We start from the raw sequence: 15,938 nt of genomic DNA, 5'->3' as shown, positions 1-15,938 counted from the left end.
GTTTTAGAACAATCCTAAACTCATTGAAATTAGGTTTCTTCTCTTTACTATTTACCAGACTTTATATTGATTCCATTTCTAGTTTAGTAGAGTTAGGGAAATACACTTTTAAGGAAAGAATATTGTACATTGAAAAAAACATACTGAAACATAAATGCTGAAAGTTACACCATAAGAATTAGTTATATTTATTTATTTGCACACAAATGTGGCATAGATTTTGTGTATCAACACAACAAATGTCATAAGCTCTGAGTGATACAACTAAATAATAGTAAAGACAGTATTGGCTAAAATTGTTAATCATAACAATGAGATATGAAACAGAGAAAGAAAAAAATCTATAATACTCAATAAGTACCATCTGCTAGGGTTCCCATTAAACAAATGGGAGGGACAAAATGCATACCTTGGATGAAGAGGATTAGTGGAATCTCTGGAAATAACTTCTAATATCCTGACTATATCTAACTATGAGCAAACATCTCAGAGTTACTCCAAGACAGCTGAGCTTCACAGACCACCCCTACTCATAAATTTAGTATAGAGTACATCATCTGATAACTCATCTTCCTACCAACCTAGATTCTTTCTTGTCCTAGTCCTGCCTCTCTTGGGAAAACATTTTATCGTCACCAAGCCAGCTAATAATCTCTATGGGAATGCAGGCATGCTCCTTCTACCTTCTTTCTTACTTTTGTCATCCATGCAAATACAGTGGACGGGACACACACACACACACACACACACACACTCTCCCTTTCTCTCTCTCTTTTTCATACACACACACAGACTCACACACACAATATCACTTAAAATATCCTTAAGTTCTGCTGCTGTCAGAATCCTTCCATCAGATTTGGAACACACTTTTTGCTCTGGAGGGAAGTTTAGAGAATTTAACTAAACCAACCCATCACAATTAACTTATAGAACGATACAGGTTACTGATTTTGAATTTGAGCAATGTAGATGAAAAGCCCCACCTTTTCAAAAATTAATTTTGTTATGTTAGACAAATAACTTAGCTTCTCTGAGTGAGCTTCACTTTTGTCAGATTAAATTCTTTTCTTGTACAGTTAGCTGTAATTTTTTCGTATAGATGGCCAATGGGTGAATAAATAAATGATATAAAATTTCACTCCCAAATTCATAATTTTCAACTTTTAAAAATAAAAATATCTGTGAGATATAACTAATCTTATGAGCACATTTGTAAGCTCATTGGATAAATTGTGCTAAGATTAAACAGAAGTAGATTTGATGAAGCAATTATGCTAGTCTTTGGGGTAAGGTTTCACAGGAAACTCTTTCCTCTTTCTGTCTTTACTCCTACCATGTAGTTATACCATAGAATTTTCTGTGTGCTATATGAAACTGTGAAAAGAAATGAGAAAGTTAGATTCATTTGTAATACATGTATACATCTGTGATGCTGGAGACTTACTTCACTGCCTTAGACCTCAGATCTCACCTTGGATTTAGATATGATAATATCTAAATTGTAGGGTTATTTGTCTGACTAAACGGGATAGTGACTGTAATAAAACTCAAGTGTATTTCCTGGAACATAAATATGTAGTTAGTATAATATGAATCTACATTTGATTTGGCATTAACACCAACATAATTATAAAGATTATTTACAATACATAATACACAATATTGCATTTTAAGAATATAAACAATATAGAAAGTTTAATTAGTGAACTATCATGATATATTAAAATACTATGCTAATCGTAAGGCAAATTTGATCTTCTAATAATGTTAATACTTTCCCATCAATTTTAAATGTTTCTCTTCTAGTGAAAAACGCTTCTAGTTTTGTTTTTAAATTTTTTAACCAGTGATATAAAACCTATTCCCATTTTTTTGTTTTCTACTGAGAAAATTTATGAGCTTTTCTAGCGAAAACATAATTTAAATAAACCATAAAATGTTAAAAAATAAAGCAACCATCTAACTCCGTAACTCATGTGATATTTTCTAATTACAAATGTAGGTCATAGGTACAGTGATTAAGATTTTGAAAAATGTCCTGAGGGTAATGAGGAAATTAATATATTTAGAAATTCTAATTAAGTTGAAAATAACAGACAAATCATGATCAACCCAGACAATATGCAGCATTGCATATTATGTAGGGTACATGATTTTTGTTTGAAGAATTATAGATATCATTTTAGGGAAACCATCAGGCTTTTCCTTTGTTGAATTGATTAATCTTTAGACCAGAACTAAATTGTTCTGAAAAATTGGGAGTATTTTAGAAGGAGAATGAGAAGAGAGATGGACAGAAACCTGAAATCAAGAGGAACAGAAACCTATAGGTTTTGGAGAGAGAAGAGAAGAGTGGTGACAAAAGAAGGGATTTCTGTTCAAGGTGTAAGGTTAAGACAACAGAGCTTCCAATAATTTGGAAGTACTTTTAGTACTTGGAACTGGGCCATTATTGGGGGTATACGACAAAGTCTTGAGTCTGTCCTTGGTGTGAGGACATGAACCCATGAACCCAGTCAAACTGTGGTCACACATCAAACTCCTATTAGATGAGAGCGGCACCAGAATGAGAGAACTGTCTCTGAGAGCTGTTCCATACCTTGTACCCAAAGACTTTAGCTTACTCTGCCCCATCATCTCTGTTTGATAGTGCAACATCCAACCCAATACTCCCTTCCCCATTATTACCTCTACTTCCCAAATTTCCATACTTCTTGTCTCAGAGTTTTCAGAAGCCACAAAACTCCCATGCACTCTTGCATGCATTACTTATATTGCAAAGTACAATTAGAGCAAGTGACTAAGTTTGAGGTATCAGAAAACATAGCAAATGCAGACATAAAACGTGAGGAGAAACTTTTGGGGAACAACCCTTACATTCAGTTTGCCCTTTTGTGATTTATTAGATTTTTAATGTCATTTAGCTAACAAACAAAAACATAGTACCAAATAGTGGGTGATACTATTTCATTTATGAGGACTCACCATTAACATCGGACTTCCACAAAGTGGAACCAACTTTCCTCTAATCAACACTGACGGAGCTCTTACCTAGCCCTGAGTAGGAGGCACCAGAAATCTGATGCTGAGCACCTCTTGAGTTCTGCTCTCAAGAAAAAAGATGATAGGCATTTGTTTGCACTGGTACACATAGGGGGTCTCTATAAATATTTTTGTAATGACTTGATTAGTGGTTCTCAACCTTTTGTCAAAATCCATAGTTTTTACATTTGAAACATACTCCAATCATATCTCATAATACACAGTGGCTCTCAATGCATAGAGAAATGGTGCATGTACCCAAAGCAGAATACCAGAACCTCGATAAGGCATGTGTAGTTATGTGTCCTCTCCAGCTCCACTCTTACTAGAACTCTAATTTGAGTAGGCCTCCTGCAAATGCATTTCTCACTTCTTATTTTGAGAATGCAAGGTAGAATATGATAAGCAGTCTAACTACACTACAGTATGAAAGAGACAGCTATGTTTATAAAACTAAGTGATAGGCTTCTTGGAGAAGATGGCATTTTAATTGAATCTTGGAAAACAGGTAGGATTTTAATAAGCAGAAAGGAGGAGGGGGCCCAGGAAGAGCATTCTATGAGGAGGGAAGAACAAAACCGAAGGTAGAGACATAGGAAAACATAGGCGTAGCTAGACTTCAAGTTGTGTGAAGAGTAACCTCATGTTCCAGGACCAGTCATGACCTTGTCCACTGGTCTTCCCAGGAGTAGAGAGCAAACATTCCAGGGTATGGCAGTATGAACCAAGATATAGATATCATGCGGGATAGACACAATGGAACTGTCCTATCCCTAGATGGATATAACTACAAAGGTTCCCATTGCCATTTCCTGACTTCATCCTGCCAAGGTGAAGCTGGCTCAGATTTAGATCTGTACTTGGCTTATCCTGACCATGAGCTGATATTTCCTGCTCTTCCCCTACACGTCCTGTTGCACTGATTTAAATGCACAAAAGTGTTCTACCTGGACCTTCCTCTGTGAACTGGAGAAAGGTCATGTTGAACTTTAAAAAATAGTAGTCCAGATCATGCTGATAGGCTGCCCAGGTTGAAAACTATTGAGTTATACCTTTGTAATAAAGGAATGAGTGAATGCATGGATAACACACAAGCACACACTCACCATTCAAACAATTATTTAAGCTCTTCTAGGGTTAAGTGACTCTGGGTATCGCTTCTTAGAACTTCATGATTCTTATCTTCTGAAAGTTCCAATCTATCAAATGCATACTCCTGCACTATTGTACTGCTAACATGATGTAGAACATGACCTGAAGACAAAGCTGAAGAGGTTAAATTGGAAATAAGAACAATAAAGGAAATGTATAATATAATAATTCATTTAATTTACTAATAATTTAAAATATATAAAATTACTAACATGATCTCATTTAAACTTCTAATTGCATTTTGAACTATAATTAGAGAATGATAGCAAGCTCTAGTTTTTATTTCTGAAAGACTTTGTTTTCCTCTGTTTGATTATTTGTCCCTTTTGAAATCTAAAATGTATACGTATATTCTTTCAGAATTGCTTAGGATTCAGTTGTGGGAACTTAGAAGTTATAATGTAAAGTGAGGTAGGCTTTACATGAAGGGTTTTGATTGAATTAAAAAGATAGTGGAAAGGAATAGCAAATATTTTACGAACACATGCCTTATAAACACAACTTTTTAAAGTAATTCAATACAAAGCAAAAGCAACATTGACATGTTTTCGTTACTTTCAAAAAATCAATTTTTATTTTCTCTAAGCAACAGATGTGGAAGAGTGAGGCCCACTGGTGAGTACTAATAGGCATTGCTGGCAAATAAAAAAAAATATGCTCAGAAAGCTCACAGAGACACATGAGATAAAAACTATGGATAAATACCACAGGGGAATGAGGTCTTTGAGAGTCACTGCTCTGTAACTGGTTTGGGTGGGGTGCCAAGGCTAACACTGCTATTCATTCTCCCTGAGCAGCTTGTTATCTAGCAGTACTAAACATGATTTGAAAATATTCACTGAAAAAGCCTCTCTAAGTGTCCACAGAATCAGAGCTTGGGAATGGAGCCAGAAGCCATTCAGCCTTATTTCCCGATGACGTCCATGGATGCAGACCTAGGTTTTTCACAGAGAAGCAAAGGAGGAATATAAAGGTGGTACTCAGATTGATTACTTGTTTATTATTTCAATAACAACTTTTTCACATCCTCTGAAAGCAAAAGGAAGACTCGGCCTGATTCAAACTGTGATACTTTTCAGAGGGAGCAAGAGAAACTCTGAGAGTCAATCAGGGGAGGGTAAAACAACTGTTTCTTGCATTTATTTTAAAAGTTCTCTACATTACACACTGTACAGAAAGAAGGGCAAATTCACTATTTATACTCTGTTACAGTCCTCAAGTTTTTAAGCTGGCTTTTATAATCCTTTAAGTATTTCCTTGGAAGAAATAGTTTACATAATTCAATTAACACCTTAAGATTGTTCTACACGTTGCATAAAACAGAACAGGTTATCTCATTTGTTTTATATTTATTTTTATTATAGTTTAAGTTCTGGGATACATGTGCAGAATGTGTAGGTTTGTTACAGAGGTATACACATGCCATGGTGGTTGGCTGCACCCATCAACCCGTCATCTACATTAGGTATTTCTCTTAATGCTATCCCTCCCCTAGTCCCCCACCCTCTGACAGGCCCTGGTGTATGATGTTCCCTTCCCTGTGTCCATGTGTTCTCATTGTTCAGCTCCCACTTATGAGTGATAACATGCTGTATTTGGTTTTCTGTTCCTGTGTTAGTTTGCTGAGAATGATGGTTTCCAGCTTCATCCAAGTTCCTGCAAAGGACATGAACTCATCCTTTTTAATGGCTGCATAGTATTCCATTGGGTATATGTGCCACATTTTCTTAATGCAGTTTATCATTGATGGGCATTTGGATTGGTTCCAAGTCTTTGCTATTGTGAACAGTGCTACAATAAACATACATGTGCATGTATCTTTATAGTAGAATGATTTATAACCCTTTGGGTACATACCCAGTAATGGGAATGCTGGGTCAAATGGTGTTTCTAGTTCTAGATCTTTGAGGAATCGCCACATTGTCTTCCACAATGATTGAACTAATTTACAATCCCACCAACAGTGTAAAAGCATTCCTATTTCTCCACATCCTCTCTAGTATCTGTTGTTTCCTGATTTTTTAATGATCGCCATTCTAACTGGTGTGAGATGGTATCTCATTGTGGTTTTGCTTTGTGTTTCTCTAATGACCAGTGACAATGAGCTTTTTTTCGTATATTTGTTGGCCACATAAATGTCTTCCTTTGAAAAGTGTCTGTTCGTATCCTTCACCCACTTTTTGATGGGGTTGTTTGTTTGTTTGTAAATTTGTTTAAGTTCTTTATAGTTTCTGGATATTAACCCTTTGTCAGATGGATAGATTGCAAAAATTTTCTCCCATTCTGTAGATTGTCTGTTCACTCTGATGGTAGTTTCTTTTGATGATAGTTTCTTTTGCTATGCAGAAGCTCTTTAGTTTTGTATAAAGTGTAAGTAAGGGGTCCAGTTTCAGTTTTCTGCATATGGCTAGCCAGTTTTCCCAACACCATTTATTAAATAAGGAAGCCTTTCCCTATTGCTTTTGTGAGGGTTGTCAAAGATCAGATGGTTGTAGATGTGTGGCGTTATTTCTGAGGCCTCTGTTCTGTTCCAGTTGGTCTATATATCTGTTTTGGTACCAGTTCCATGCTGTTGTGATTACTGTAGCCTTGTAGTATAGTTTGAAGTCAGGTAGCATGATGCCTCCAGCTTTGTTCTTTCATTCGGATTTCCCCATAATAAAAAATGTCTCTTTTGTTGCTCAGTTTCCTCCTGAAATATGTCTTTGACATTATTAACCTCAATGGGTATAAAATTATGCATTTAATTTATATCACATGATTCAGTTCCATCACATTAAATCACTTAATTAAAAGAAATTATAAGAAATTATAATTAATTATAATTAAAATTATATAATTAAATTATAGCAATTTATAGAAATTATAATAAATTAAAAGAAATTATAATTAAAAGAAAAAATAAGCTTCTAATCTTTTTTCTGTAAAGTGATGAAACATACTTGATAAATGTTCTTTGAATAATAATATTTTAAATACACTTAATTTAGTAATCATTGTTTTTCACTTCTCTCCTGAAACAAGTGCAAAAGCTTATTGTGTGTCCTGATGAGCTGATACTGTGAATTATTAGCTAATCTGGTTTTGTTTCTTCTTGTTTGTTATCACAGGCTCATGCCTATTTAGACAAGGAGACACAGGGGTTCTTACCAAGCTACCCCAGAAACAAAGGCATCTATCCTTTGTCTTCAAATTCAAAAGCCACATCCATGCATGGCTAAAAGGTTTTGGAAAATACTTAATCAAGTTCTACCTTGCCACTCATACTTGCAGAGGGGATCCAGGTTTCTCACTCCCTGGACATGGATCTAGGTTTTCCCCAAGAGAAGCAAAAAGGGGTATGAAGGTGCCTTTCAAATTGGAGGAGGGAAAAGTTTAACTCCTTACCCTTCCAGTGACATTTTTTTTACCCCCTATGAAACCAAAAGTAAGGTGTAAGGGAGAAAAGAGTTGGAAGATTCAAGAGACTTAGACAGTTATAGTCTCTGAGACGGGACCTGCTCTCTGAATTTGGCCATCCCTGTGCGTTTTGAGTTATTTCCGAGAGGAAAGCAAGAAAGAAGGGATTAGAGAAGATCTTTGTCATGTTCCCTTATCCAGCATTCTGAACAAGGTGGGTGTTCTCAGCATGCAAGGAATAGAGGAGGGGCGGCTGTGTAGAATGTCAGGGCAGGAGAGCCTGAGAGAGCCAGAAGGTAATACAAGCCAAAAACCAATGGGGGCTGTCTGTCTGGAAAGATGAGAGAGAGGCCAGAGGTCAAGCAAGGACCTGATGCTCATCCAAAATCCATTAATACCACGACGCTAGTCCCCAGGGACTGCAACACCATCTAAAGAAGGAGGAAAGAGAGGTCAGAAACACTGGATTGACCAGGGTTACTCTGATTCAGTCAAAACACTTAAATGATAAGCTTTATTTTCTTCAAACAGGTAGCATAGGGACATAGCTAGAAACTATGGTCATAGAGAAATAATGAAAGGTATATTATTTATGCACCTGATATGTGGCCTAAGGATATGATATGTACAGACTTAAACAAAATACTAATATTTAAAAAATGTTTGCGCAGTATTTGGATTTTTTTCCTGTCTCATGTTTTCTGCAAAATCCAAAAAATTCCTGCTGAAACAGAACAACGTTTGTGTTGTCATGGATAAATTTTAAAAAGCATCTTGTTGAGTGGAAAGCAATTCGTAAAGGAATGTATATGGCACAGTTCCATTTATACTGTTTTAAAACAGACAAAACTAAACTATACATTGTTTAAAATTATACAAAGAGGTATAATAGCTTTAAAAAAGAATGATTATCACAAAATTCAAAATAGTAATTAGCTCATAGGTGGAAGAGATGGAAATAAATGATTACAAGAAGGCATAGAGAGGACTCCAAGGGCATGGCAAGATCATATATTTCGTATTTTGGGGTTCAGATGGTAGATTTTCTACCTCTCTCCTTCTTTCTTCCCTTCTCTTCCTTTCTCTACCCCCTCCTCTCTCTCTCTCCCTCCCTCTTGCTCTCTCTCTCTCTCTTTCTTCCCCACCTACTGCAGATAATCATTTGAATTCCTACTTCGTGCCAGTCTCTGTTCAAAGAGCTTGGTATACATCAGAGGTAGAAACAAACATCCTTTTTTAAATGAACCTTATTTTTAAGGGGGTGAAACAGATAATAAAAATGAAGCATAATAGGTCAACTATTTATAAGCTAGACAGGAATAAATGCCATGGGAAAGTACTTGAGGAGGAAATCAGAAGGGCAAGGGAGGGCTGTGGGTGGAATTTGAAATTTTTTGCCAGCCTTGTTGACAAGGTTACAATGTAAGCTAGACTTGAAGGAGGACAGGGAAGCAGTCTCATAGTGTTTGGGGGTAAAATGTTTCTGACAGAGAAATGCTGTAAAAACTCCTACAGCAGGAAATACCTGATGTGTGGAAATAAAGATGAGAAGGACACAGTGTGGAGGTTAACGTGGCTGGGGTAGATACAAAAGCCAGCGAGGGGAGGATAAATGGGAAATTGAATAAGCCAGATAAGGAGTTGGAGACAGACATGGCTCATACAGGGCCTTGTGGACAGCAGTGTGGTGCAGCTGGCCCCTACAGGCTCATCAGATCAGATTGTTACTTTTCAGGAATTTTTGCAAGCTGGTTGTTAAAGACATTCATTATTAAAAATTAAATTACATAAGTTTAGAATTAAATAAATTATATTTAAAAGAAAGATAATAAATGTTTATTAGTAAAATTCACCATTGCCTAATTATTTTGAGGCATGGTACTGTTATCTATGTTTTGAGGTTAAGACATGTCCTGATATGTCTGCCATATCTGTATGATGGAAATATATGATGTGCACATCTTTTCCCAACTCCACACTCAGACACATCATATTGATAGCTTGAAAATGGTCATGATGGGAGTGTTTACACCATGGATATCATCAAAAGTTATGGATCAAGTCTTAACTTATTGTTTTATTATTGTTTAAAATGATGGAGATAATGTTTAAAATAGAGATTAAATTTAAACTTGTATCATATCTTTAGCTATTACATTATAAATAGCATATGATTTGAGAAAGTTTTTCTAGTATTCAAAACCAGTATCAAATCAAATGACCAAGGAGTTGTTTCCATTTTTGATGCACAAGTCAAGTTCTGACCTATGTCTTCTATGCTTTCATCATATTTTTAGAGACAGGGTATCTCTGTGGTGCTCAGACTGGTCTTGAACTTCTGGCCTCAGCCTCCCAAAGCACTAGGATTGTAAGCATGGATAACTGTGCCTGGCCTTTAACAGTTTTTTTCCAGGGACCGGGCCTCACTGTGTTGCCTAGGCTGTAATGCAGTGGTGCAATCATGGCTCACTGCATCCTGGAACTCCTGGGCTCAAGTGATCCTCCTGCCTTGGCCTCTGTAGTCACTGGGATTGCAGGTATGCACTACCACACCTGATTCTATACTTCTGGCATAAATGAAATATCAACCAACATTCATTTCTAAACTATACTCATTTTTCAGTAGCAATCATAAATGACTATGGACAAAATAATTTGGCAAAAGTCAACAAAAAGCATTCTTTGAGAATCAGCTATATAAAATTTACAATAAAGGCTATTGTATATTTTATTATTATTATTATAAATTATACATGATACATTCTTTTTATCAGTAAAATATATAATAAACTTGCATATATGAATGTTTTGTGTGCATGCGCACACACACACACACACGCGTGCGCGCGGGCACACACACACATATATAAAGGCCACTAATGAAAATGAGCTACATTTATGTGACCCTATAAAATTTAGACATTGCTTTTCTGTATATGATTTCCTTTGTTATTAGGGGGTATTTATCATCCTACTGGTCCAGTATAGGCAAAAGTGCTCTAATTTTTTCCTCAGTTCCATGGGTATCTTCCTCTCAAAGCTGCTTCTTAGATCTTCAAGAGTCTGGAGCAAACTGGTGATTGGTCAAGGATTCATGAGAATGTCTGTTTCCTTGAGTAGTGAACTTTCATTATGGCCAATGTTATTGTCTCCATAATTACATATGTTGAGGCCAAGAAAGCTTACATGATTTACCTGGGACTTTATGGGTGGAAATAGAAGGGAGGGACAATTCTCATGATTGCTCTCCACCTGCTTCACTAGAAGACTAGCCATGCACCCGCTTAAAATCTCCTGTTAGCTCTTCAGCAGTGCAGAAAAGGGTGCAGACTTAAGATACTGAGAAATGCTGAACTGATGAAAACATTTTCCTCACCGTAAGTGGATAAAATTAAGCAAAAAAGGAAACAGTTGGGAGATGATGAAAAGCATTATTTTACTTTTTGAAAAGCCCCTTGTCAAAAATGTGTCTACATACAACATTCTTAGACAGATCTTCCAAGCTCCTTAATAGAAGAGTTACTGAATAAAATTCTTCTTTAAAAAAGTTTTGTTATTATTGATGACCCAGGAGCCTCATACCTTGGAGCCTAAAGATCTACAATCTCTCACTGCTCTAGGACTAGGGAGATGTTTCTGTGATATCTGTGAAATATAGCTTAAGGGTTAATATAATGATGACCAAACATCTGGAATTCTCTTCAAAGCCTGGATGCTTAATTAATATTCCAAAGTGCTAAACATCATATGACCTGCTTATTTTCATCTCAATGCAATTGTAATAAAGAAACTTTCATTTTCAGCATATAAGACTAGAAGTGGTAGGTACTGGAAAATTAAAATGGTAATATCTGATACTCACTGACTTTAAAATTGATGACTATTTTAGTAGATGTACTTTAATAGCTTATCATTTTAAAATGTTATGCAATATTTCATGTATATGAATGAATTATATATGCATATATAAAGCACATATGTCAGACATAATCATAATGATAAAATGAACTTTTGTGTGTCTAGTGCCCAATCTAGGAAGTAAAATTCTACTTATTTCTAAATAAAAAATTCATCCTACTCCCTAGAACCATTCTGAATATTTCAAAAAAAGTCCTTTAGTTTTATCATATACATATTCTAAAACCTATTCTTTAGTTTTTAAACTTTCTACAAATGGAATCTTGCTATATTTCAGCAGTTTGCTTACTTTTTAAAATTTTACTTTAAGTTCTGGGATATATGTGCAGAATGTGCAGGTTACGTAGGTATACATGTGCCATGGTGATTTGCTGCACCTATCAACCCATCATCTAGGTTTTAAGCCCTGCATGCATCAAGTATTTGTCCTAATGTTCTCCCTCTCCCTGCCCCCCACTCCCTGACAAGCCCTGGTGTGTATTATTCCTCTCCCTGTGTCCATGTGTTCTCACTGTTCAATTCCCACTGTGAGTGAGAACATGTGGTGTTTGATTTTCTGTTCCTGTGTTAGTTTGATGAGGATGATGGCTCCCAGCTCCATCCATGTCCCTGCAAAAGACATGATCTCATTCTTTTTTATGGCTTCATAGTATTCCATGGTGTATATGTACCACGTTTTCTTTAACCAATCTGTAATTGATGGGCATTTTGGTTGATTCCATGTCTTTGCTAGATGGGTAGATTGCAAATATTTTCTCCCATTCTGTAGGTTGCCTATTCACTCTGATGATAGTTTCTTTTGCAATGCAGAAGCTCTTTAGTTTAGTTAGATCCCATTTGTCAATTTTGGCTTTTGTTGCAATTGCTTTTCGTGTTTTTGTCATGAAGTCTTTGCCCATGCCTGTGTCCTGAATGGTATTGCCTAGGTTTTCTTTCAGGGTTTTTATGGTTTTGGGTTTTACATTTAAGTCCTTAATCCATCTTGAGTTAATTTTTGTATAAGGTGTAAGGAAAGAGTTCAGTTTCAGTTTTTTGTATATGGCTAGCCAGTTTTCCCAGCACCATTTATTAAATAGGAAATCCTTTTCCCATTGCTTGTTTTTGTCAGGATTTTTGAAGATCAGATGGTTGTAGATGTGTGGTGTTATTTCTGAGGTCTCTGTTCTGTTCCATTGGTCTATATATTTGTTTTGGTACCAGTACCAGGCTGTTTTGGTTACCGTAGTCTTGTAGTATAGTTTGAAGTCAGGTAGTGTGATGTCTCCAGCTTTGTTCTTTTTGCTCAGGATTGTCTTAGCTATATGGACTCCTTTTTGGTTCTATATGAAATTTAAAGTAGTTTTTTCTAATTCTGTGAAGAATGTCAATGGTAGTTTGATGGAAATAGCATTGAATCTATAAATTTCTTTGGGTAGTATGGCCATTTTCATGATATTGGTTCTTCTTATCCGTGAGTATGGTATGATTTTCCATTTGTTTATGTCCTCTTTTTTCCTTGAAGAACGGTTTGTAGTTCTCCTTGAACAGGTCCTTCACATCCCTTGTTAGCTGTATTTTTAGGCGTGTTATTCTCTTGGTAGCAATTGTGAATGGGAGTTCATTCATTCATGATTTGGCTCTCTCCTTGTCTATTGTTGGGGTATATAAATGCTTGCAATTTTTACGCATTTATTTTGTATATCGAGATTTTATTGCAGTTGCTTATCAGCTTAAGGAGTTTTGGGGCTGAGGTGATGGGGTTTTCCAAGTATAGAATCATGTCATCTGCAAACAGAGACAATTTGACTTCCTCTCTTCCTATTTGAATAGACTTTATTTCTTTCTCTTGCCTGATTGCCCTGGCCAGAACTTCCAGTACTACGTTGAATAGGAGTGGTGAAGGAGGGCATCTTTGTCTTGTGCCAGTTTTCAAAGGGAATGGTTCCAGCTTTTGCTTCTTCAATATGATATTGGCTGTGGGTTTGTCATAAATAGCTCTTATTATTTTGAAACATGTTCCACCAAACCTAATTTATTGAGAGTTTTTTAACATGAAGGGATGTTGAATTTTATAAAAGCCCTTTCTGCATCTATTGAGACAATCATGTGGTTTTTGTCATTGGTTCTGTTTATGTGATGGATTATGTTTATTGCATCAAAGCTGACTTGATCATTGTGGATAAGCTCTTTGAAGTGCTGCTGGATTCAGTTTGCCAGTATTTTATTGAGGATTTTTGCATTGATGTTCATCAGGAATATTCATCTGAAATTTTCTTTGTTTTGTTGTGTCTCTGCCAGGTTTTAGTAATAGGATGATGCTGGCCTCATAAAATGAGTTAGGGAGGATTCCCTGCTTTTCAATTGTTTGGAATAGTTTCAGAAGGAATGGTACCTGCTCCTCTTTGTATCCCTGGTAGAATTTGGCTGTGAATTCATCTGGTCCTGGGCTTTTTCTCATTGGTAGGCTATTAATTACTGCCTCAATTTCAAAACTTGTTATTGGTCTGTTCAAGGATTTCGAGTCTTCCTGGTTAACTTTTGGGAGAGTATATGTGTCTAGAAATTTATCAATTTCTTCTAGTTTGTTTGCACAGAGGTGTTTATAGTATTCTCTGATGGTAGTTTGTATTTCTGTGGGATCAGTGGTTATATCCCTTTATCATCTTTTATCGTGTCTATGTCATTTTTCTCTCTTTTCTTCCATATTAGTCTAGCCAGCGGTCTACCTATTTTCTTAATTTTTTTTGAAAAAGCAGCTCCTGGATTCATTGTGTTTTTGATGGGTTTTTCATGTTCTATCTCCTTCAGTTCTGCTCTGATCTTAGTTATTTCTTGACTTCTGCTAGCTTTTGAATTGATTGCTCTTGCTTTCCTAGTTCTTTTAATTGTGATATTAGGGCGTTGATTTGAGATCTTTCCAGCTTTCTGATGTGGGCATTTTGTGCTATAAATTTCCCTCTTAATATGGTTTTAGCTGTGTCCCAGAGATTCTGGTACATTGTTTCTTCATTCTCATTGGTTTCAAAGAACTTCTTGATTTCTGCCGTAATTTCATTATTTACCCAGGAGTCATTCAGGAGCAGGTTGTTCAATTTCCATGTAGTTTTTTGGTTCTGTGTGATTTTCTTAATCCTGAGTTCTAATTTGATTCCACTGTGGTCCAAGAGACTGTTTGGTATTATTTAAGTTCTTTTGCATTTGCTGAGGAGTGTTTTACTTCCAATTGTGTGGTCAATTTTAGAATACTGAGAAGAATGTATATTCTGTTGATTTGTGATGGAAAGTTTGGTAGATGTCTATTATGTCCACTTGATCCAGAGCTGAGTTCAAGTCCTGAATATCCTTGTTAATTTTGTCTCATTGAACTGTCTAATATTGACAGTGGGCTGTTAAAGTCTCCCACTATTATTGTGCGGGAATCTAAGTGTCTTTGTGATCTGGGTGCTCCTGTATTGGGTTCATATATATTTAGGAAAGTTAGCTCTTCTTGTTGAATTGATCCCTTTACCATTACGTAATGCCCTTCTTTGTCTTTTATGATCTTTGTTGGTTTCCAGTCTGTTTTCCTTTTTTTTATTTTCTTTCTTGAGGTGGAGTCTTGCTCTGTCACCAGGCTGGAGTGCAGCCTCAATCTTGGCTCATTGCAAGCTCCGCCTCCCAGGTTCAAGTGATTCTCCTGCCTCAACCTCCTGAGTAGCTGGGATTACAGGCGCACGCCACCATGCCCAGCTAATTTTTGTATTTTTAGTAGAGATGGGGTTTCACCATGTTGACCAGGATGGTCTCCATCTCCTGACCTTGTGACCCACCTGCCTCAGCCTCCCAAAGTGCTGGGATTACAGGTATAAGCCACTGCGTCAGCCCTCAAGTCTATTTTATCAGAAACTAGGATTGCAATCCCTGCTTTGTTTTGCTTGGTGAATTTTCCTCCATTCCTTTATTTTGAGGTTATGTGTGTCTTTGCACATGAGATGGATCTCCTGAATACAGCACACCATTGAGTCTTGATTCTTTATCCAATTTGCCAGTCTGTGTCTTTTAATTGGGGCATTTGGCCCATTTACATTTAAGGTTGATATTGTTATATGTGAATTTGATTCTGTCACCATGATACTAGCTGGTTATTTTGCACACTAGTTGATGTAGTTTCTTCCTACTGTCATTGGTCTTTATATTTTGGTGTGTTTTTGCAGTGTCTGATACTGGTTTTTCCTTTCTATATTTAGAGCTTCCTTCAGGAGCTCTTGCAAGGGAGGCCTCGTGGTGGTGAAATCCATTAGTATTTGCTTGTCTGCAAAGGATTTTACTTTTCCTTCTCTTGTGAATCTTCATTTGACTGGATATGAAATTCTGGGTTGAAAAATTCTTAAAGACTGCTGAATATTGAAAATTGTATATTGTTCCCACTTTCTTCTGACTTGTAGGGTTTCTGCTGAGAGATCTGC

The 15,938-nt window shown here is 36.4% G+C and overlaps 1 protein-coding gene across 10 annotated transcripts in view; it reads right to left on the bottom strand.

Moving 5' to 3' along the window:
• The window catches only part of PDE1A (phosphodiesterase 1A), a 397,310-nt gene that overhangs the window by 29,463 nt on the left and 351,909 nt on the right, over nt 1-15,938 (bottom strand). For 3 of the 10 annotated variants that reach the window (XR_004441671.1, XR_004441672.1, XR_004441673.1), the window contains one exon: nt 4,152-4,311. The exons of 1 other annotated variant lie outside the window; for it this stretch is intronic. Coding sequence is in view for 5 of the 9 variants with exons in the window: in XM_033230957.1 (XP_033086848.1) it covers nt 4,163-4,311 (149 nt within the window). In the remaining 4 variants the exon portion in view is untranslated. Of the gene's footprint in view, nt 1-1,817; nt 1,822-4,151; nt 4,312-7,847; nt 8,028-15,938 lie in introns of those variants that run through there. 6 more of the 10 variants (XM_033230960.1, XM_033230962.1, XM_033230964.1 and 3 more) reach the window with 4 other exon arrangements.

This window comes from Trachypithecus francoisi, unplaced genomic scaffold (assembly GCF_009764315.1).
Source record: "Trachypithecus francoisi isolate TF-2019V2 unplaced genomic scaffold, Tfra_2.0 Lachesis_group13, whole genome shotgun sequence".
Classification (NCBI taxonomy): domain Eukaryota; kingdom Metazoa; phylum Chordata; class Mammalia; order Primates; family Cercopithecidae; genus Trachypithecus; species Trachypithecus francoisi.
This window is presented reverse-complemented; position numbering and strand designations above follow the sequence as displayed.